Source organism: Oreochromis aureus, linkage group 7 (assembly GCF_013358895.1).
Source record: "Oreochromis aureus strain Israel breed Guangdong linkage group 7, ZZ_aureus, whole genome shotgun sequence".
Taxonomy (NCBI): Eukaryota; Metazoa; Chordata; class Actinopteri; order Cichliformes; family Cichlidae; genus Oreochromis; species Oreochromis aureus.
This window is the reverse complement of record NC_052948.1, coordinates 25,727,579-25,749,452: the sequence shown is the minus strand read 5'-3', so window position 1 is coordinate 25,749,452 and position 21,874 is coordinate 25,727,579. Positions and strand designations below refer to the sequence as shown.

Genomic DNA, 21,874 nt, shown 5'->3' with positions numbered 1-21,874 from the left:
GCCAATTATTTTCTGTACTTAACACTGGTGGGTTGTCACACAGACTTCCGTTTTTTGGCACCCTGTTAAGTGGCAGCCTGTTACAGCAGTTCCCATTATTGTTGTTGCTGTGCTGTATTAAATGACTTTATCACCCGATAAAGTTGATCTTCCTTGCTGAAGTTGAGATGACTCATTGTTTTGCATCTCATGTCCTACAGCCTGGAGTAAGACTTGTAATTCTGAAGGAGCCACGGGGGAGACAGACCATGAAGTAAGTGGAGAGCTAAGAAGAAATATAAACAGGATGTACCAGCTGTAATTGATGTAAAGTCCTTGGAAAATAGGATGGACGAGCTTGGTAAACTTATTAATAGAATAAAGGAAAACTGTGAATGCAGTTTGTAGTGTTTCATGGAGATGTGTTCACACTCACACTGGCTTTTTGAGTGGACAGAGATGATAACCTGAGTGTTAATGAGAAATGTGCAGAGACTGCACTGCTTGTGAAAGGTTATTGCCATTGCTCTTTGAACTCAGTTTGAATCAACACAGTGTTTAGATTCCTTCACTAATACATTTTAACTTCGACCAGATGCTTTTGGTAGTCATCAACAAGCTTCTGACATAATTCTGGCTGGATATTTGACCACTGTTCTTGGCAGAATTGGTAGAGTTGATTTAAATTGGTTGATTTCCTGCCACAGACCCAGCTTTTAAGAATGGGCCAGAAATATTTTAAAGAAGTCAGGGTTTCAGGAGGGGCAACATCAGGTCAAGTTAAAAGACACTGTAGACAGTGTAGTCTGACTAATCTGTGTAGGTTCTCAGTCATCCAGGTCACGGTAGTCTAAAGAGCTTGGGAAGAAAGCGTCCTCATGACTCATAAGGATGAATACACACACACAAGTTATATCTGTGTAGCTTACCTTTACAGCTACCAGCATCTTGTCCTTAGTGGGACTCAGGTTGTAACACTCAGCCAGGAACACCTTACCGAAGGCTCCCTCACCAAGCTCTCTTTTCAGAATTATGTCCCGCCGTTTAATATGCTGAACATCTGAGAAAGACAAAGATAAGGAGGGAATGAGTTTTCAGCCAAATGAAGCTTCCCAAGTATTCATTCCCACTGCTTATGTTTGATTGCCACCTGCTTATGTTTGATTGCCACCTGTGGGCTACAGTTTACATCATGAAGTTGAATAAAACTGCAAAACTTATTAATAGATCTACTTTAAACTAATCAAACAGAAGATTACTGACACTGTTCTCTGTGGATGATCTGAAATAGTTTTGTTTTTTTGTTTTTTTACATGTGTTTTATGGATTTTAAAAAAATAGATTTTTTTCATTTGAACACACTGTTTTGGGATTTAGCACAAGTGTATTTTATTTACAACAGATATTTGTCCTGCCTGTAGCAGTAAATGACACATTTTCAGAGACTAAAATGGGCTTCTATTACACCTTAATATTATATCTCAAATAGCATATATTTATGCAAGGAATTATTTTAATATAAATTTATGTGATTAATTAATTAATTAACATTAAGGAGGAAGTTATCTAAGATATCTCTGAGGAAGCTGATGGCAGCAGAGTAAGTGCATATCATAATAATCATCTGAATAAAATGATAATAAAGATAACATTGTTACATACACAATCAATGAGTTTCAAGACTGAATAACACTTTGTGGAATTATTCAAAAACATCAGCATCAAGATTTTATTTAACAGTGAACCAGTTTAATGGCATTTGAACCTTTAATGTCAGGGCTATAAGGCCTTTTGTGGCGTTTCTTGTCTCTGCCTCTAATGCTCAGAAATGTGTGCACAAAGCACAGTTTGCCTTAGTGAATCACTGTAAGATTCATTTAAATATTCTCCTCTCAAAATGTGCGTGTGTGTGTGTGTGTGTGTGTGTGTGGGTGTGTGTGAATGTGAATGTGAATATCTCCATCTGAACAGTTCCCTCATTTTCAAGGGGAAGCTATTCAGAGACAAATATATCAGACTAAATCTACCTCTATTTTAAGTCCATATTGATATGCAGTGATGCCGCCATGCTTGTTTTTCAAGATTTTTTAAGAGCAGAGTAATCGAACTGTTAACAATGAGTACACAGTGGCTGCTGTGATTGCAGCCGTTCCCCAACTCTCTGTGAATGGTACTCATGGCCACTGATCAATGGTCTCTGATCAATGATCAGTGGTCTTTGATCAATGGTTGTTGATCAATGGTCATGACAATTTGGATATTAATGATCAAAGGCCTGACCTCACAGCCCATTGTTCATTCAGTGGGCTGGTTTCAGTTATTGTGCAAATGTACTGTTTATAAGGTTGGGGGAACCTGCAGTCAGCTGAAACTGAAGGAGTCACTTGGATGATTGTCAAAACGCACTTCTCTCACTGAAAACGTTTCGTCCACATTAACAGAATCAAGCTTCTGGGATTTACTTACCTGGTTGATTGAGCATGCATCAAGACATTAGTTATTTTTAATGTCTGGCTTTCTTTCACAGCATGTCTTTGTCCTCCCCTCATCCCCAACTGGTCGCGCCAGATGGCCTCACTTCCCTGAGCCTTGTTCTGCAACCAGTTCTTCCTGTTAAAAGGGAGTTTTTCCTTCCCCAAGTGCTTACTCATAGGGGGTCGTCTGATTGTTGAGTTTCCTCTGTCTTTACTTTACAATATAAAATGCTCCAAGAGTGTTGTTGCGAATCGGTGCTATATAGGTAAAACTGAAGTGAATCGAACTGAAAACTGAATACATGTTTTCACTTACAGGTGGTAGGTTTGTTGCAGTTGTGCCCATGTCTGAAGTACTGTGGGTTCTCTATAACAGGAATTCTAGTCATTCCAATCACCACTGCAGCTGGTCCAGCATCCAGTGTACAGGGGCTAATGATCCCATGGTTAACGTGATGAAGGGGGCTGGCAGAGTCTTCCTCACCACTTATCACTGCCACTGGACCTACAAAGAGACAGATGGAGTGTTTAGATTGAATGAATATCTCTATACTGTCAGTCACTAACTGTTTCTAAGTCTAGGACACTTCCTCAAATATTTCCTGTTATTATAAGAAGAGTCTCTGAAACAAAGGGATGTGATACAAGGGTAAAAGCAGAGTTTCATTGTTGATTAATCGTTGACTGTTCAACTGTTTTTATGCACTACAGAGGAAATAATGAAAAGGCTGTGTTTTAGGACGATATAGCTAATCTTAACAATCAGTCACAACAATCAATCAACCAACTAGAATCTAAACAGCTTGTACTTCAAAACCAGTTCAAGATATACTTTATGTCACAAACATGACAAATATAAAAATAAGGCAAATATGAATTATATTGTTGTCTTAGTGACAGTAGTTAGTAGTCTATGTTGACAGTAGACTGTGGGATATTTAGTAGTGAGGACATTTCATAGTTGGACTTGCACAGGTGGCATCCTATCAGAGTATCATGGAAATTACAGAGCTCCTGAGAGCGACCCATTCTTTCACAAATGTTTGCAAAAGCAGTCTGGATGCCAAGGTGCTTGGTTTTATACACCTGTGACAGTGGAAGTTATTGGAACTTCTGAATTCAATGATTCAGACGGGTGAGTGAATAATTATGTCAGTACTACATCTTTGTCTTATCTGCCTTATTAGCAATCCTACTAAGTTGTCACGCAAAGCTGGGTTGACCTGTTTACTCAGTAGGTCAGTCCAGAGTTTTTACGTATCTGTGCTGCCCAGAGGACTGTACTACGAAGCAGGATTTCACCTTATCTCTGTAACTTCAGGGTTAACCCTGGGTTTTCTGTACTATGAAGGTGGTTGATTACTTATCGAAGTACAATCTCCATAGTAACATGCACTGCAGATTCGAGATCAACTGATTTGAAATCACTACCTACTGACTTCAAATAATTTCAGCCTCATCTTCACTCAAATATTCGGATCTCTATCGCAGATATCAGTGTAACCAATTACAATATGACAAATGACAGAGCTAAACTGCTGTATCATTTTTTGTTTTTTATGATTAAGGTTTGGCTGTGAGTTCATTTCCTGGCCTTTAAGAACATTTGAGTTTGAAACTGTTTATCCTTTATTAGATAATTCTCTTTTTAGTCATAGTTGTCAAAAAAGTCCTAATTGGTGGGACAGTAGTGAGCATACAGCCATATAAAGATGGCTAAAACACTCAGAGCCTTTTCATTGGCTTGGGTGAGGAAACTCAGAGAAAACACTCAGTTGTCACAGCAACAAACTCATTGTAATGCTGGTTGTCGCTTTGTGCCTTGAATGTTACAGCAGTGTTGACAAACTGCAAACATGACATTCTTTGAAGACATGAACTGAATAAAAAAAAGAAAATATGATTAATGCACAGATGAATATAGTGTTAACATGTGCACCTTATGTACAGGAATTAGGGGGGGGGGGGGCTGGCTAAAATTAAATCCCTCAAACACAATCATAAAGAACCCACTCAAAAAATACAAAAAGCGATCGTATCAACTGGTAAAAGTCAAAATACAATTAGTTACAATTCAGATATTTTGTGGATTAAGAATTGTGCACCAACATGTTAAACCTAAATCTACATTTTATCATCTAAAACCTGAACTACGAATGCACCAATATAGTTTATAGTTTTTCATAATTAATTTTCATATAGATTTTCTGCATGGGGCACAGTCTCAATTCAATTTCACTCCCAGAAGACCTATAGGACTATACGCATCAGACAGACAGACTATAATGACCTTAGCTCATCGGGGGGAGAGCAGAGTATCATTCAAGGTTTACAATAGAATAAAACAACTAAAAAAAGGTCATACTAAAGAACGGACTGGACTTGAGTGACCAAGGAAAATAACACATTCAATTACAGACATGTTTTAGTCTCCTAAGAACATAACAATCCTATTGGAACCAAAAGGAGAGTACAGTGACATACAGATGCCAATGTTCTCTCTTAGAAGAAACTAGAGAGTTTCTCCCCCAAAAGGTCTCTGAGGAGCAGGATTTATGAAGCCCTAATGGAATCATCCCTTTTTTATTCTTTTACAAACAATGCATTTGGAGCAGTGTAAGTGAACAGTGACACAATATCAGTGCAAGCTAAATGTCTTCAAAATGTGCGCGTGTTTCTGTGTGTTCATGGCCATTAAAACGTAGTTTCTCTAGGGCTTCACTCGGGCCACGCTGGCAATCACATTGAGGCCCAGACATAGGTCACTGATGTATTTTAATGTAAAGTAAAATTCAAGTCTCATTTAATCTCCTAACAAAACGCATCCTAATTAATTCTGTTTGCCATTCGCTGGCTGTCATTTTTAGCTATTCTTTTTTTTTGGCAAATGGTGAAGCATTCTTCTTTTAAATCCTTTGAGATACAGATGATGAAGATTGGTTGGATTCAGCCGGTCTTTTGAAGACCCCTATGAGGTCTTAAAAAAGACTTTATTGACCAAAATATAGTCACTCTGATATATTGCTCTTTGCGTTCGCTTTAAACAGGGGTTTATCCAACCACCACTGAAAAAGAAACATGGACACACCACTGAAGAAAACCTACAGGCCCATTTCCAAACTTCCTTTCATTGCCAAAATATGTGCCCCAAAAGTTTGTTGAGACACAATTAAGGAATGTTGGAGAAGCACAATATTCTTGAAATTTTCAGTCTGGTTTAAGGAAGTAACATCCGCTAAAAGAGCTCTCTGTGGAGACTATGAGACAACTGTAGTCTAACTACACTGCAGCACAGCAATGCGAAGACGAAGTAATGCACTCAGTATTTCTCTGTTGATGAGAAATTGTTCCTTAAAGTATCACAGTTAATGGTCATCCAGCACTGAGCTCTGACCTGTGTGCATACTGTCAAAGCTAATAATTATAATAATAACTGCAACTATGGGGTTTCTCATTTGTGTAAGAACATCATCACCTTAAGTAGTTCAACTCATTTTACCTCAGACAGCACAGGGTATCTCTGTGACTCCGATAGTTAACAACCTTTAGTTTTATTAAGAATGAACCTACACACAAGTCACAAAGTGATTGTGCCTTCTGCAAGGTGAAACACCATTTTCTTGTCAGTTTCTCATCAGAAAAAGCTGCCTGACAGCAGCTTCAGGATAGAAAACATTCATCTAATAGGGCTTTTGTTGCCTCTCTCTTTTACACCTTTGTGAAACCTATTAAATTAAAAACTTAAAAGCTGCACTCCAATCACATCTCAATTGTTTGATTTATGGATTGTGTTGGTGCACAGAAGAAACAAAAATTGCCTAGTAACTTTCATTCTCATCAAGACACTAAAAAGAAAATTTGGTTTGAACTGAAGCACATAAACTCTCCAACCAAACAGAGTGACAATGTGAAACTGAGAAAAATCCAAGCTTGACTCATCATGCCTGGACCTTTTCCCACTCTAATCCCTTTTGAATCCACTGATATGAGTCATCATAAGGGAGCTAGGGTGGTAAACATGAGCATGCTGTGGACAGTTTACTTTCACTATTTCTAGATTTGATGTGTGCAAACACCCACCTCTAGATACCACCTCATGATGGCAGTGTGTGAGTTGACGTGCTGTAGCTTTAAACCTCTGTTCTGCTGCAGACACTCAGCTAGGAGTGTGTACTGCTGCACGGCAAGGGCCACATGCTACTCAGTGTACCTGTTCCACACATCCTGCATGTCAGCAGCATGCTTCTTTTTGTTGATTTTTTATAGTCAAGCTTTCACCACCAGTGTCTCCCCATTTATTTTCAATGTAGCATTTTGATTTCAATTCAATTCAGTTTTATTTATAAAGCGCCAAATCACAACAACAGTTGCTTGAAGGTGCTTTACATTGTAAGGTATAGATCCTACAATAATACAGAGCACGTTTCTTATTGCTTCTCAGAATAACAATAGGGAGAATGAATTATGTATGGAAACATCTGTTTCCCTTGATTTCCAAAGAATTGTACTGCTTTTGCACACGCTTGTGACATTTAGCAAGCTAAAAATCCCAATATTTTTGCCATCAGCAGTGTATCTAATCAAATAACATACAACACAATGTATCGCTTAGTCTTGCTATGTTATCATAATCAGTTCATATAGATTTCAACAGAATGCTGTGCTGGTTGTTCCTCACTAGTCAGTAAATAATATAAAATAAAAGTCTTATCCGACCAAAAAAATGATTTCATGCCAGCATGCATCAAGTGACAAAGAGGGAAAAGAAAGATGTTGTAGAGGTCGAAGGTGAAGTAGAAAAAACGCCCAGACTGGCCAAACAGTCAAACTGTTTTTTTGGCACTTTGTTGTCTCCTATGTGTTCTTCCATTGTTCCTCCATTTGGTCTTGATTGCACTTGTATTGCTTGCATAGTATAGTACCATGTTTGCATAGTATGTCACAAATATTATCTGCAATTTTCTGCAGCCCACCACAATATATATCCATATCAGTGTTTGCACACAATGAAAAAACGAGCAAAGCAGATTTCACACTTTTAATATTTCCTTCTAAGCATTCAGTTCAGTTTTATTTCTATAGTGCAGATTTAGAACGACTACAATCATCTCACAGTGCTCATCTTTCTGCTGCCCACCTTCATACAAGTCACACATTTTTATTCCAGAGCAAAGACAGAGCAGAAAAACTGAAAATACATTCGCTCTTACCTTTCATGCCAAACTTGGATCGCCCACCATACTTGTTGATGAGAAGAAAGAGAACCACCAGCATCAAACTTAGGGCAAACCCTGCCAGGCCCACTGCTATGGATACCTGTAAATCACATGAAGTCTAAACATCGCAGTCACACAGTTTCACAGCATTGAATTGAAAGTACCTGACCTCTAAAGTATTTTCAAGAGTGAGGACTCACTATCTTTAAACCCACAAACATCATAAAATACTGTCTTCAGCAGGCAGTAATCTCTGAACTAGTAAGATTTTTAAGTTCTAAAACCAAATGGTGAAGAGTCCCAAGTATTTAATCCCTAGATAAGAGGGTCGTAAGCCCACTATTAATCATGTGCCTCACCACATGCCAAGGTGAAAAAAAGGCGTGGGTCAATATCAGCAGAGGTTTCGGGTGAAACGATTGGGACACCTTAGCTCACCCTATTATTTGACTCACTGAAATCACCTGATGCAAGATGTGAGTGGCAGTTGAGGCACCTGGGAAGGGTTCTAAAAACTGCACTGTAGGCGGCAGACAGTTTCACTTACCCCAAAAGTATCTTCCTCTGGTATGTGAGTCTCTGCAGTTGGAGTTCCTGTAAGAAAAACACAAAAAGTGTTAGTTTGTTTTCCCAGGCAGAGGTAAAGTACAGGTGTGAGCATCTCTTAGTTGCTGGGTGTAGCTGATTCGTGTTAGGGGAAACATAATTGACTCGTTTTAGGCAGTGGCATCTTATTCCACTCACCTGGTTCACCTGTGGCTCCTTCAAGAAAAAGAAAGAAATCACACATTATTAACAAATTCTTGCAGTCTTGCTTGATAGGATTTCTGCTGCTGAACAATTTCATTTGTTGAATGTTTTTTTCATAATGTTAGATAAAACAACAACAAAATAACACATGCAACAATTCAACTCAATTCAATTTTATTTATATACTGCTAAATCACAACAGTAATTTCCTCATGGGGCTTTTTATTGTAAGATAAGGGACCCTACAATAATACAGAGACTACAGAGGCAAAACCCACCTATGGGATGACCCCCTATGAACAAGCACTTTGGTGACAGTGGGAAGGAAAAACTCCCCTTTAACAGGAAGAAACCTCAAACAGAACCAGGCTCATGGAGGAGCAACTATCTGCCACGGCCTGTGTTACTCCATATTAAACCTTGGTGTGTGAAGAGGGGTCTGTAATTACATAAACAAACACCAGTTCATCTTCAGCATATGAGTTATTTGCTTTAAGGTGCGTGTTTAAGAGTTATACTACTGATTCAACAGTATGGAGTCTTACACAGTGAAGATGTAAAACTATTAGTAATATAATTTACCTCTGTGGGAGTAGAGTTCAGGAATCTGTTCTGTATTGTGTTGGCACATGACACTCAAGTTGACAGTGAGGGAGTTATATCCTTAAATTTTAGTTAAACCACTTTCAGAAAGACATTTACTGTAATAAAATTTATTCCCAAATGATCTGTAATCTATTATTCTAAATGTTATTAGAGTTAGTTAGGAATTAGTTAGGGCTTGACCCTGAATCCTCCCTTAGATCAGCTGCAATAGCTCTAGGCTGCTGGGCCACTCCCATGATGCCTTGAGTGTTTCTTCTTCAATCAGCTTTTTCACTCACTTTGTATTTATGCACCTCTCTGAATTCAATGATTATTATTTATTAATAATCCCTGACTCTTTTCCACAGTGTGTCTTTGTCCTGTCTTCCTCCCCCAGATGGCCGCCAGTTCTGTGAGCCTTGTTCTGCTAAAGGTTTCTTCCTGTTACAATGGAGTTTTTCTTTTCCACCGTCACTAAAGCGCTTGCTCATACGGGGTCATATGATTGTTGGGGTTTTCATTGTATTGGGGTTTTTTTGTATTTTTTTTAAAATGGAAAACTAATGAAATGGAAAACTACATAATTTCCCCTATAAAGTATTCCGATTCTGATAATGGATTGATGGATAATAAAACTTACCATAATCGTAATCATCTGTACCTATAAAAGAAAGAGAAGAGAAAAAGTGAAGATTGGAAAGGATCCTCTATAAGGCATACTCTGCAGAGGAATCTGATCAATCATGGAAAACAACCTACGCATCACTTCAAAGAAAGCAGTTGTAAATGACTGAAAATGACTTAAAACTGAAAATGTGAACAATTTGGAAATAAATAACATTACTAAGAAGCTTATCATATCCTGTATGACTTTTCTAATTTCTCCACATCTAATTTACACTTAGGCTAAATATAAGCATTATTTCACAACTATATCCAGTACAAACACAGGGTGATGATTAGAGTTTGACATGACATGGGGAGCATGTTTTTTTATAAGAACACTGTGACACTGAATCAAACTGAATGATAAATCATGACAGTGTGCTTGATGGTAATCTCTGATAAAGCAAAGGGAACTAAAATGTCCCTTTAGCAGAAACTTGTGTTTTTCTTTTACTTTTTCCTGCAAAGGTTCTAAACACATTGAAACTGAGCTTGAAAGCAGCAGAATAATGCAATGGTTCCTTGTGGTACAAGGCTAAATTAGGCAAGGAACATTTCATGTTTTGTTTGTTTGAATATTTTTTTTTTATGTGGCAAAGCAGTTTTTGAGTTTTATTATTGCCATTGTTTAACATTCAATCACCACCCAGACTAATAACTCAGGGTCATGTTCAAGAGTAAAGATTTTTCTTTGACTCAGACAACTGATACATTTGAAACTTCCATGTTCACTTTAACAGGGGGCACTTGCAAGAGTGGGACCCTATGGTGCTGTAGCCCAAAAAGGTTGTGTAACTTTTACAGGATAAACATTCTTCTTGTTCTAGTTTGTATAAAATTTTTGATAAAATGAAAATGGAGAAGCGTGATTTGACTTCCAGCCAATACTAAAATGGTTTGCAGCTCATCTGAACTGGCAGGAAAAAGAATTAGGAACTTGACATCCAAAGCCATGGCTCTCAATCGCAAAAGGATGGAGTGCCCACTCAGAATTTACTGCCCTTTCTCTGAGTCTTGTCGAAAAGTAAGGGGAAACTGGAGCAGGTGACTGACAGATTGATGTAGTGCCGACAGTGATGCAGGTGCTGTGGTGAAGAGACAGCCGAGTGTGAAAGCAAAGCTTTTGATTTACTTTAGTATAACTCTAAATGATTGAACTTACCAAAAGGCTTTTCCAGGAAGTGCCCATACACAGTACTGGTGGCTATGCCCAGATAGTTTCTGGCCTCCAGAGTATAATTGCCATTATTGTGGTGTGTTGGGTTTTTAAAGGTTAGGCATCCCTCTATGTAGTCCAGGTAAATATCCATGTCAGGACGCACATACTCAGTGTGGGAAATTTCCTACATTGGGAAAAAAGTGCAAGTATTGATGTGAAAGAGATCAGCTACAGCCCTGACAACTTATGTACATGATATAGTATACAGAGCTCTGTAACATTTTTTTTTAAACTTTGTAAAATGCTTTACTTTAAAAGTTTAATATTTTTTTTCTAAAACCCTAGTAGTTATTGTGGTAGTCAATGTTCCCTCTAATTTTTCATGTGTCTGAGCAAACACACAAACTCCCTGAGCGGTCCCCTGGACTACTGTAAGCAACATTAGACGTGTGCGCTGTGGTCACGCCAGCATTGAATCCATCCAAGTTATATGGTTTATTAAAATAATCAAATTAAAGCATTTACATTTATGTTAGACTACTTTTAATTAAGTGCTTTAGCCCACTTACAATGAAAATTAAAAAAAAATCTTGTTCATGACCTGTGTAGTATGTTAACACTATTAGAAGTAAAAATAACTTGAACTCCAATTTTGAAAACACAACTTTCTTTTTTTTTTTTTTTATAAAGCTCTGACTATTATTATAAGTCTGTGGTCTGTGAGAGAGTCCTGTAACTCTCTGTCTGCAAAATACAGTATATAATGACCAATGATGGGCAATTAACTATAAAGTAACTGAGTTTTGCAAACAACAAAGTTTTTTGCAGCTTTTTACCTAAAAATGCAGCTAAGGCGGTTTTTTAAAGAAACATTTCAAACTATTTACAGAACAATCAGGTGTTCTGCATCAAATTTGATGCCACACAAAATATTTGTGCCACTCCAAAAAATAATTTGTGTCCACTATGAGATAAAGAAGAACATCACAAGCCTGATACCTGCAGGCCTGACAACAGATGTATCACTCCTCTAACACCTGTAACATTCAGCAGTCGCCTCATTGTTCTGACACCCACAACAAAACTATTGAATACACTACACACTAACTACACAAGATTTGCGCTAAACGTTGCAAATCTCTCACATCTCAAAACCGCCATCGCCCCTAAAACTTCCCCCTTCCTAAACAACTAAATGTTGTTGTTGCCATATCATTTTTTGATTGGTCGACATGGTACATTTTTCCACCAATAGCAAAGGGTGGGGTTTTTTTGCTTTTGTTTTTGCTCACAGGCGGAGAGTGCTTTCAAGCGCTTTCCTTATAAAACACCGTTTTTACCGTTTCTTATATAAGTAAATATAAACAACGATAGTATTGTAGCGGGCCAGGGCTGTTCGGGGTTCTGTTATTACAGTTATGTGTTTGTTGTCATGTTGTTATGGTGACGAGTGACGCGCTCTCTCGGCGACTGTGTTTCCGGTGAGAGAGCGCCCTGTCACTACCCGATCTGTACCGGAAACCCGATCGGTACCCCGCATGCGCGAAAGGTGTCTACTTCTGGTCGAAGCGTTTTACGATAGTTACGGGTCAGAGTATCTGTTAAGATGTTAAGAATAATAAGTATATCTTCAAATGTTTGCAATAATGAAGCATTTCAGTACAATGTAGACAAAAGCGAAAAAAAAGATAGTTACGGATCAGGACTCCCCGATCCTTACTGCGCATGTGCACAGTCCGACCGTACAAATCGGGTCTACCCGATCCGTACCGCGCATGTGCAGATGTTTTCTTCTTCTTCTGTTCGTTTAATGGCAGTTTACTCCCCAGTGTGCGAGGATACCGCCACCTGCTGACCGGCGAATGAACCCTGTTATAAACTGAATTAGCGTCATTTCAAATGCGTGTTAAATTTGATTTAGCGATAGTCAAGTGTGTTTATGCTTGTCTGTGTGGAGAGGATTGATTGGAATAGTGACGATGATGTCCGCTATCACTGTCAATTGTCAGTAAACACTTAATCTGGCTGATGAATCTTCACGTGACCTATTACAAAGTCTGTATTATTAAGTCTGTAATTAGGCGCCATTCTTATTATTTTACGGAGCTTTTGTTCAATCGGGGGACGCTGTCTGTTGAGGAGAAAAGCATGAATTTGTTTGTATACGGATTATCCATTGTTTAAATGTCCCGGTAGTCGAAAAGGAGGCAGAGCTGTTGAGAAATGCTAGGAGCTAACTGGGCGCTAACTGTATCATTCAAATATATTGAATGTCGCAATGCTGGCAAAGAGAGGAAGTGACGTAAGATTTGCGCATGCGGGGTACCGATCGGGTTTCCAGTACGGATCGGGTAGCGACACGCCCTTTTTTGTTGTTGTTGTTGGTTGCCGCGCGGAGCAGTGAGGGAGCGGCAGTGTTCTCGCGCAGAGATAAATAAACGGGTGCTCCCAAGAAACCTCTGTCTCCTCCGTGTCTGAGCTCGCCACATTGGTGTCAGAAGTGGGATAGCTCACCCTCGCCGGAATGGAGAGAGACACTCAGAGGCTGGAGCAAGCCGTCGAAGAGAGCATTCGCTGCTTGGGAAGTGGGCGATTGAAGAGAGAGCAAGCGAGCGGCCATGTAAGTCCCCCGACGGGTCCCGACGGCGCGAGCGCACCGTGGCAGCGGCCCGTCACGACCGACGCTGGGACAGTGCTTCATGGGCTGCCTCTGTCGACCGACACGCCGGGCCCCCAACAGCGAGCAGTGATGCCTGCAACGCCAGCTAAGGTACCGAAATACAACGGGCTAACCCGCTAGAGCCCTACCTCTCACAAGTGCGGCTAGCCATGAGGCATAATGGCTGGAGCGACGAAGAGGCTGCTACACACCTAGCGTTAGCATTGGAAGGAGATGCACTGCAGGTACTCCTTGACCTAGCCCCGTCAGAGCAGCATGAGCTCCAGGCCCTCACTATAGCACTCGAGAGGCGATTTGGGCAGCGGCACTCCACTGATCAGAGCAGGGAGCAGCTGACCAACCGGAGCCGTAGGCCGGGGGAGAGCCTGGGCACCTTTGCAGCGGATGTGTTGCTGTATGCTCGTCGTGGCTATCCAGAGTTCCCAGCAGCAGCCCGTGAGGAGCTTAGCCTGCATGCATTCCTGCGAGGACTTTTCCCAGAGCGACTACGCCAACACGTCCGCCTGGCCATGTCTCAGACTCTCCGTGAGGCGCTCCTTGAGGCTGAAAGGGCCGAACTCGTGCTCACCTCGCGACCTGACCAGCAGTTGCGCCCCACAAACTACCCTCAAATCAGAGCTGCAGACTGCGACAGTGAGGGGGAGGTCGCGGGGATATGCCAGCCGCAGCCCTCCGTGCCCTGGAGGCGCCCCCGTCGACCGACCGACCGCTGCTACCGGTGCGATGAGCCTGGCCACGTGGCGCGCGACTGCCTGGCGCCCGCCCCGAAGGCCAGAACTATGTGGCCTCAGGGGGATGAGAGGGGGAGCGTCACAGCGAGGGGACCACCGTTCCAGCTTCCTGGCCCCCTCCAAGAACGATGCACGGTGGCGGGCCTAGTCGGGCACCTTAAGGGACTCTACCTGAGCTGCTGTGTTGAGGACCAGCCCTGCCAGGCCCTGGTGGACACGGGGTCCACCATTTCCCTAATACGACCTGGTGTGTTTCCTGGAACATCCGGGCCGCTTGTGATGGGTTGGTCGCCCATCAACACCCAGCTGATGACAGTGACGGGGGAGAGAACTGACATGCGGGGAAGAAACCGTTATGGATCCGGTGAAGGATCTGGAGCTGGTGCACGACTTCTGGCTTGCTGACATCCAAGATCAGTGCATCATCGGCCTTGATCTGCTGACCCGCTGGGGGGCCTGTGTTGACACCGCGAAGCTGGCTATCACTCTTGGTACAGAGACTCTGGCCCTCCAGTGCAGTCAAAAGCAGGGAACCAGAGACTGCAGGCAGACGCGGCTGGTTCAGCACACCATCGACACCGGCTCTGCTCAACCCATCTGTCTGCGCCCACGCCAGCTGCCCCTCTCGAAACGGCAGGGAGAGCGGGCCCAGGAGGCACGGGGCGTGGCTACTGCTCGGGCCACAGCCGGCGGAGGGGGATGGCTCTCGTTGACCATGCAGCAGCTGAAGCAGGAGCAGGGGGCTGATGCGACGTTGGTTCAGGTGGGGGCCTGGCTGGAGGTAGCACGACGCCCAGGCTGGACAGGGGTGTCAGGACAGGGGCCCGAAGTGAAGGCCTACTACTCCCAGTACAACAATCTGGAGACCCACGGCGGCCTCCTGTACCAGAGATGGCGGGCCCTCGGACAGGGCAAGGATCTCCTGCAGCTGTTGGTGCCTCGGTCGCTGCGGTCGCAGGTGTCACAACGGGACTGAACGGACTCACGCGCAGGCTCTGAATCCGAAAGCACAACAGTCTTTATTACAGCAACACTGGGTGATCTATTTACAAAGTGAGGGGAAGGACGGGCTCCGGGGGTCTACACACGAATGGGGAAAGACGCTGACAGTCCACACACACTCCGTCCACGCCTCACGCTCCTCTTCACACTCCACAGAAAATACGATAGCTTACTCCACACCTCGCACACACGATCGCTCAGGTAACACAGGGGTTGGTCCAGGGAATCTGCTCACAGAGACACAAAGGGATTACTGACGGAAGATCGCTGAGAAACACACGAGAGTAAACTGAGCTGGGGTTACACTGACGAGAGTCGACAACGGTCCAGCGACGAGAAACACAAAGCTGCCATCTTATGAAGGAGCTGGAACACTCGTGATGAGCCACAGGTGTGTCATTGCGACCAGGTGCGTGGGCCAAGGGCGGGAGCCCACAGGTGAGCTCCGCCCAGGCAGAGGGAGGTGGGAAAGGGAGGAAGGGAGAGAGCAGGAGCAAAATGAAAACACAAACATGTAGCCATACTGAGCCGACCGGGTAGGCACAGGGATCCTGACAGCAGGTGCTTGAGCTTGTCCACGGCTCGGTGGGGGCCAGCCACTATGGAAATGCTAAAACTCTCCGCCGTCTCAGGGGACAGTTCTACTGGCCTGGTTGTCGACGGGAAGTGGAACTTCATGTGCACTGCTGTGACACCTGTACGGCACGGAAGGGCCCCACTCAACGCTCCACTGCCCCCCTACAGCGGCATCGGGTGGGGGCCCCGATGGAGAGAGTGGGAGGAGACGTCCTAGGGCCTTTCCCCGTCCCCGAGGCAAGGAACCGGCGCGTGTCGGTGGCCGGGGACTGCTCCAGGAGGCTGAGGGGGCGGCCGCGAGTGGTTAATGAATACACCCGCCAGGCCCAGGTCAGCGCCGCAGTACGACAGAAAAGAGCCTGCGACACCAGGTGCCGAGGGGGAGTTTTTGTGCCTGGCGACAAGGTTTGGGTGTACTGCCCGGTTCGCAAGAGAGGGGTGTCCCCCAGGCTGTGCGGTCACTGGCAAGGGCCGGTGGAAGTCGTGGGGCGGCTGACAGAAGTGGTGTACTGGATCCGCATGCCGGGCCCAGGGCGCGTGGCGGTGTTGCACCTGGACAGGCTCTCACCGTACCGCCCGCCCGCTCCAGCAGCCGCCGGGGCAGGGGATGCTGGTGGCACCCCAGGTTCTCATCCGAGTGACTCTTCCCCTGCTGGTCGAGATCGGCCTGCGCGCCGAAGGAAGACACATGGACATTTGCAGGACTTTGTGTTGGGTAATGCGGTTGTCGGGGACGACTGACCCCTTAGGTGGGGGCTATGTAGCGGGCCAGGGCTGTTCGGGGTTCTGTTATTACAGTTATGTGTTTGTTGTCATGTTGTTATGGTGACGAGTGACGCGCTCTCTCGGCGACTGTGTTTCCGGTGAGAGAGTGCCCTTTTTTGTTGTTGTTGTTGGTTGCCGCGCGGAGCAGTGAGGGAGCGGCAGTGTTCTCGCGCAGAGATAAATAAACGGGTGCTCCCAAGAAACCTCTGTCTCCTCCATGTCTGAGCTCGCCACAGTATTCAGGAAAAAACAAACAAACATTGCACATATTTTTTTAATCATAACTCTGGTTTTACTTAGCCTATAAACACAATTTAAAAACTGGTATATAGTCCAAACTTTTTCCATCAATTGTTCTGTCTGTCCCGCTCACATCTCCAATGGTTGTACACGTTGTCATTAACGTGGCTTCACTCCACATCAGCCACGCCGCTTTGCTAGCTGAAACACCGGTGTCGGCACATAAGGAAGCTGTCAAAGCCTGTCAACGATGTTGATTAGCTGCGTATATACGAATGTGAATCGTATCATTTGGCTGGAGCAGCCAGTCACCGGTCACTTACTGACTCACACTGCAAAACAGAATGAATTGTTAACGTATTTATTTTAATTTCAATTCAGGTTTGATTTTTTTTTTTTTTTTTTTTTTTTTTGCGCAACGCAGACTTTCTGTGCGCGGAGACCATGCCAGCAGTGCGCAATTGCGCACGCGCGCAGCTTAGAGGTAACATTGGTGGTGGTTAACAAAGCAGTGTTTTTCTTAAACCAAACAGCAAATAGTAGTCCCTCAGAAATGTAATGAAAAAGCTAGATAGAAGCCTAAATATATTAATAAGCTGATAACAATGGATAATACTGGATATCAATTGAAATTCATCCTCCCCTATGTTCCAAACATTGCCCTTTTGGATGTTTTGAGGTGATAATGTAGAGAAAATGACATGGAAACATTTATGGTAGCTTCTGTGTAACATTTGGACTGTTAAACGAACTTTTTCTACTGCATTTCATAGAATAGAGCAACATATCTAGCATTTGCCGATACATATTGCATTACGATTCAGTGGACCCAAATTGTATTTTATGCTTAGTGTCAATCCTCTCCTGTTTTTAAACTATAACTGCAATGTCACATACATACTAGCACGGTTGTTTCCAGGATCCTTTAAAGGACTTGTCACATGGGGAAACAGCAACAAGTCTGAGGGGTGCCACAGGAAATATGAATATTTAATCAGTAATAACTTTTCTTCTTCTGTCAGCTGCTTCCTTTAGAAGTCACAGCAGATCATCTGCCTCCATCTCTTCTTATCTCTAGAATCCTCCTCTGTCACACCAACCCTCTGCTTGTCCTCCTCCACTTAATCCATGAAAGTTCTCTGTACCCCTCATCTGCACATATGCTGAGTTCTAATCCTATCTGATCCTCATTTGGGATTACAAAAAACAAATTTAGCATTTCTGTGGTACATGAAAAAAACCAAAATACAAAAACTTGAAAGGACTATTTTCAACTTTATATAATCCATAGTAAAGTTATTATTATCATTACCAAAATAAACCTTGGATAACTACAATTTTAAGTGGAATTGAAGTTTTTATGTTTCTAATAAATGGTTGCTGAGTTACTTTCAACCTAAACCAGTCACAACCTCACAGTACTTGTATTAGAGTTGATGAGTGCGTATGTTTTTTAAAATTATTTACTTCTTTCCAGTGGCATTTATCCAACAATTTACTAAAATTTTCTGAGTAAATACTTAATAGTAACTAAGGGGCTGTAAAGTAAATGTAACTGCTTTTGATGAGCATGAAATTTCCTTTTACAGAGAGAAACAAGTAAACAACAAATTTTTATCAAATAAAATACAAATTAAAAATATGAAGTGCACAATAGATTTACGAGCATGAAATTACAAATATACCTCATTTTGATAGAACCATCGTAAGGCTGGGTGGGGTGAACCACGAACGGTAAACTCAATGCACGTGTCATGGCGGCGTTCTGGCTCCTTCAGCCTAATAATGGTGGGAGGAACTTAAGAGACAAACAGTAGAAAGAAGAAAGAAAAGAATGTAAACAATCTGCACTTGTATAGCACATGTTAACAGGTACTCACCTGCCTAAGTTACAATTAAACCAAAGAAAAAAGTAAAATACTTTTGTGTTTCCCATATGAACTTGATTGTTTTTACTGTCAAAAAAACCCTTAAAACATTGAAATGTGCACTTGTAATCGTATTTCCTTTCAGATCTGTTAAGGATAATAAGAAGACGGACAGCAAGCCATCAACTTGGTTATAGCTGTTACTGAACTTTTTAATACTTCTTTACGTTTTACAACTGGAATAGCAATCCTGTTGATTATTTAAGATAGCAGTTTTCAGGCTGTTACCTTGGACAGGTCTCCATTAAAAAAGGGTTTTGATATCAGTGGGACTTCCGAGTTAAACAAAGTTTATTATAATAATAACAATAATAATGACAAAAAATAACAACGAATATCATTATATATAAATGGATAGTTGTATATAGATATATAAAACCATAATGAACACAAAAAAATGAAAAAAGAAAAGAAAAAAGTTTTGAGGGTGGTAATGGTAAATGGACTGGTCGTGGCCCTGGGTTTCTACCCAATAATTTGAGTTTTTGTTTTGGGCTCATAATTTGTTTCTTTTAAATTTAATTCTGCATTATTTAGTCTTGAGTATAGCTCTTGCTAGTTCCTCTGTGTTTTGTTTCTAGTTCCTTGTTTAACTGTGCTAATTCCTCCAGTCTGTCCTGGTTTTGTCCTGTGTCTCGTGTCTTCTGTCTGAAGTCAGTCTCATTTCTGTATTCCTTTTCATCTCTAGGGCGTGTCCTTGTCCTAGAGCTTTTCTACTCTACCTGAGTAATCGAAGTGTTTTATAGAACGTACCTTATTCACCTATTCATACAAGCACTTCTTTTTTATTCATTCACACAGATTAATACACATATTAACACATTAATGGATGCATTGGAGAGCAACTATTGGGTTAGTATCTTGCCCAAGGACACTTTTACATGCAGACTAGACTAGACTATAGCTACCCAAGTAAATTGGTGAAATATCGTGGGTAATCCCTAAATACCTGAAAATACCTGGAAATTGGAGCAATACAAAAATTAATAAAGAAATTAATCAATTCATTTAAAAAATGAATACATACAAAATAAAAACTGTATGGTCAGAGGTCCCGGGCAGCTCAGCAGAGCGAGCCCAAGCAAGTCAGGAAATTTTATAAATATATAGATCTCTGTATAATGGAGACCTTCCTCACTTTTAATGGTTACTAAGATTGGCATTACACAGGTGTTTAGACTGGAATCACACAGCTGTCTTGATCAGAGGGAGGATGACCCAGTGCATGACCCCTGGCAAAAAAAGCCCCCACACTATGCTGGGAGACTGCTTATTGGTTGCTTTGCATTTGCTGCCCCCTCATGGGGTTATTCAGACTGGTCCAGATCAGTATACTACAATAACCTGCTGCTGATACAGATGAGGCAAAAAAAACCTACTGCAGCTTAAAAAAATAATTATGCAACTTATTTCCAGGTGAGTCATCACCCTGTATTACTACATTGACCGTGATGTTTCTAAACAAGAAAAGTAACAAACTGAGATTCCGTTCCATCCGATTCTGAGGAGAAGCAGCAGCAGGGAGACTGGCATGGTTTGATCCAGGAGTTAAAGCTGTATCATGGCTTTTATACATATTTCAGGATGTCAGTGGGACAGTTTGAGCTCTTGCTGGCAGAGTTGGGACCACATCTAAGGAGGCAGTGAAATCATTTTAGAGAGCCCACTGACCCGGAGCAGCATCTACTGTAGCTGTCTGTCTGAGATTAAATAGGATTACTCCACTATTTCCCAAATCATTTTTTTATCAGTACTGGGTCTGAAAATTTAAAAAGAATCGAGCTTGGTTTGAAAAAATAAATTCCGCCAATTTTCCAGTGAAATTACATGGTTGGTGTAAACAGCTGCATTAAGAATAGTTGACTCTGAAAAATAGTTTTAAGACATAAAATATGTCCACTGATTTTACATGTCTGTTGTGTATAGGCGTTTATTGCTATAATATTCTTGCAGCCGCTTCAGTCCTTTACAACCCAAGGCCTACCCTACAATCTCAAACACAGCTGCAACATATTAGTCACTGTGTGACATTATGTTTAGCACTCTGCATATAGACTTGGCTACAATAAACTTTAATACCACTAGTATGCACTCAAAGAAGACAAATGATACCACAGTAATTTCTCCCTGCAATATTCTAAGATTTACACAAACATTAACCTAAGTAAAAAGAAGCAGCTATCTAATAATACTAATATATTATATACTACTATATACTAATACTAATAAATATTGATTCAAGACAATTACAAAATTTGGCAGCTAGAATAGAACTAAAACAAAAATAGATGTTAAGTAAAAATTTTAAAAAAAGAATTTGTCAGCACCCATCTTTAACTAGTTATTACTATTATTAATCTCTTCCACAGTATTTCAGTCACTTAACTGGCTCATAGAAATCTCAAAGACAATCTCGTAAAGTAAAGCTAGAGTTTTAATTTATCAGTGCATCTTACTAAGATTTAGATATTTAAAAGAAGAGAGCTTAAAATGGATACAGTAGCCAACTCACAGTTCCACAACTATTTATAATGCTGTTTTTCACAGTTTTCATGGAGTGCAGTTTTGTGTATAACATTGTGTCTGTGGTGTATCTACTTACAATGAACAGTTAGCTGAACCGAAGCGTTGGTCATGCCCACTATGTTGGTGGCAGTGCATTTTAAACTGAAGTTGTTGTCATCTCTGCTTACATTGACCAAGGTTATGTTGATGGAGTGAATAGTATTGTCGTAGACTCTAGCCTGGAGAGACAACAAGATAAAATATACAAGCATAAGCAACAAAAATATGGTCTAATAGAAACATTGATTGTTTAGAGGAAGTAATTAATGAACTATACTCAGCAAGACCAATCGAAGAGAAACGGTCTCGGCGATTAGTTATACTTTTATTTATGAAGAAATTCATGAAATTCATCGCTAGTTTAAAAACACACAGCTCAACAGAGTTCTGAATCTGAAGAAAGAAACTTGGTTTTGTTCCAGTTTTAGAATAGAATAGAATAGAATAGAATTCAACTTTATTGTCATTGCACATGTCACAGGTACAGGGCAACGAAATGCAGTTTGCATCCATCCAGAAAGTGCTTTAGTCGTGATATAGATATATTACAATATAAAT

At 41.6% G+C, this 21,874-nt stretch overlaps 1 protein-coding gene across 1 annotated transcript in view; it reads right to left on the bottom strand.

Moving 5' to 3' along the window:
- Positions 1-21,874, bottom strand: part of LOC116319269 (NT-3 growth factor receptor-like) — a 72,933-nt gene that overhangs the window by 9,497 nt on the left and 41,562 nt on the right. Inside the window, exons 7-15 of the mRNA XM_039614366.1 lie at positions 21,354-21,495; positions 18,509-18,621; positions 10,833-11,013; positions 9,645-9,665; positions 8,414-8,431; positions 8,217-8,263; positions 7,664-7,769; positions 2,770-2,958; positions 909-1,039 (exon numbers count right to left, since the gene is read on the bottom strand). Of these exons, the coding sequence (XP_039470300.1) occupies positions 909-1,039; positions 2,770-2,958; positions 7,664-7,769; positions 8,217-8,263; positions 8,414-8,431; positions 9,645-9,665; positions 10,833-11,013; positions 18,509-18,621; positions 21,354-21,495 (948 nt within the window). The remainder of the gene's footprint in view (positions 1-908; positions 1,040-2,769; positions 2,959-7,663; positions 7,770-8,216; positions 8,264-8,413; positions 8,432-9,644; positions 9,666-10,832; positions 11,014-18,508; positions 18,622-21,353; positions 21,496-21,874) is intronic.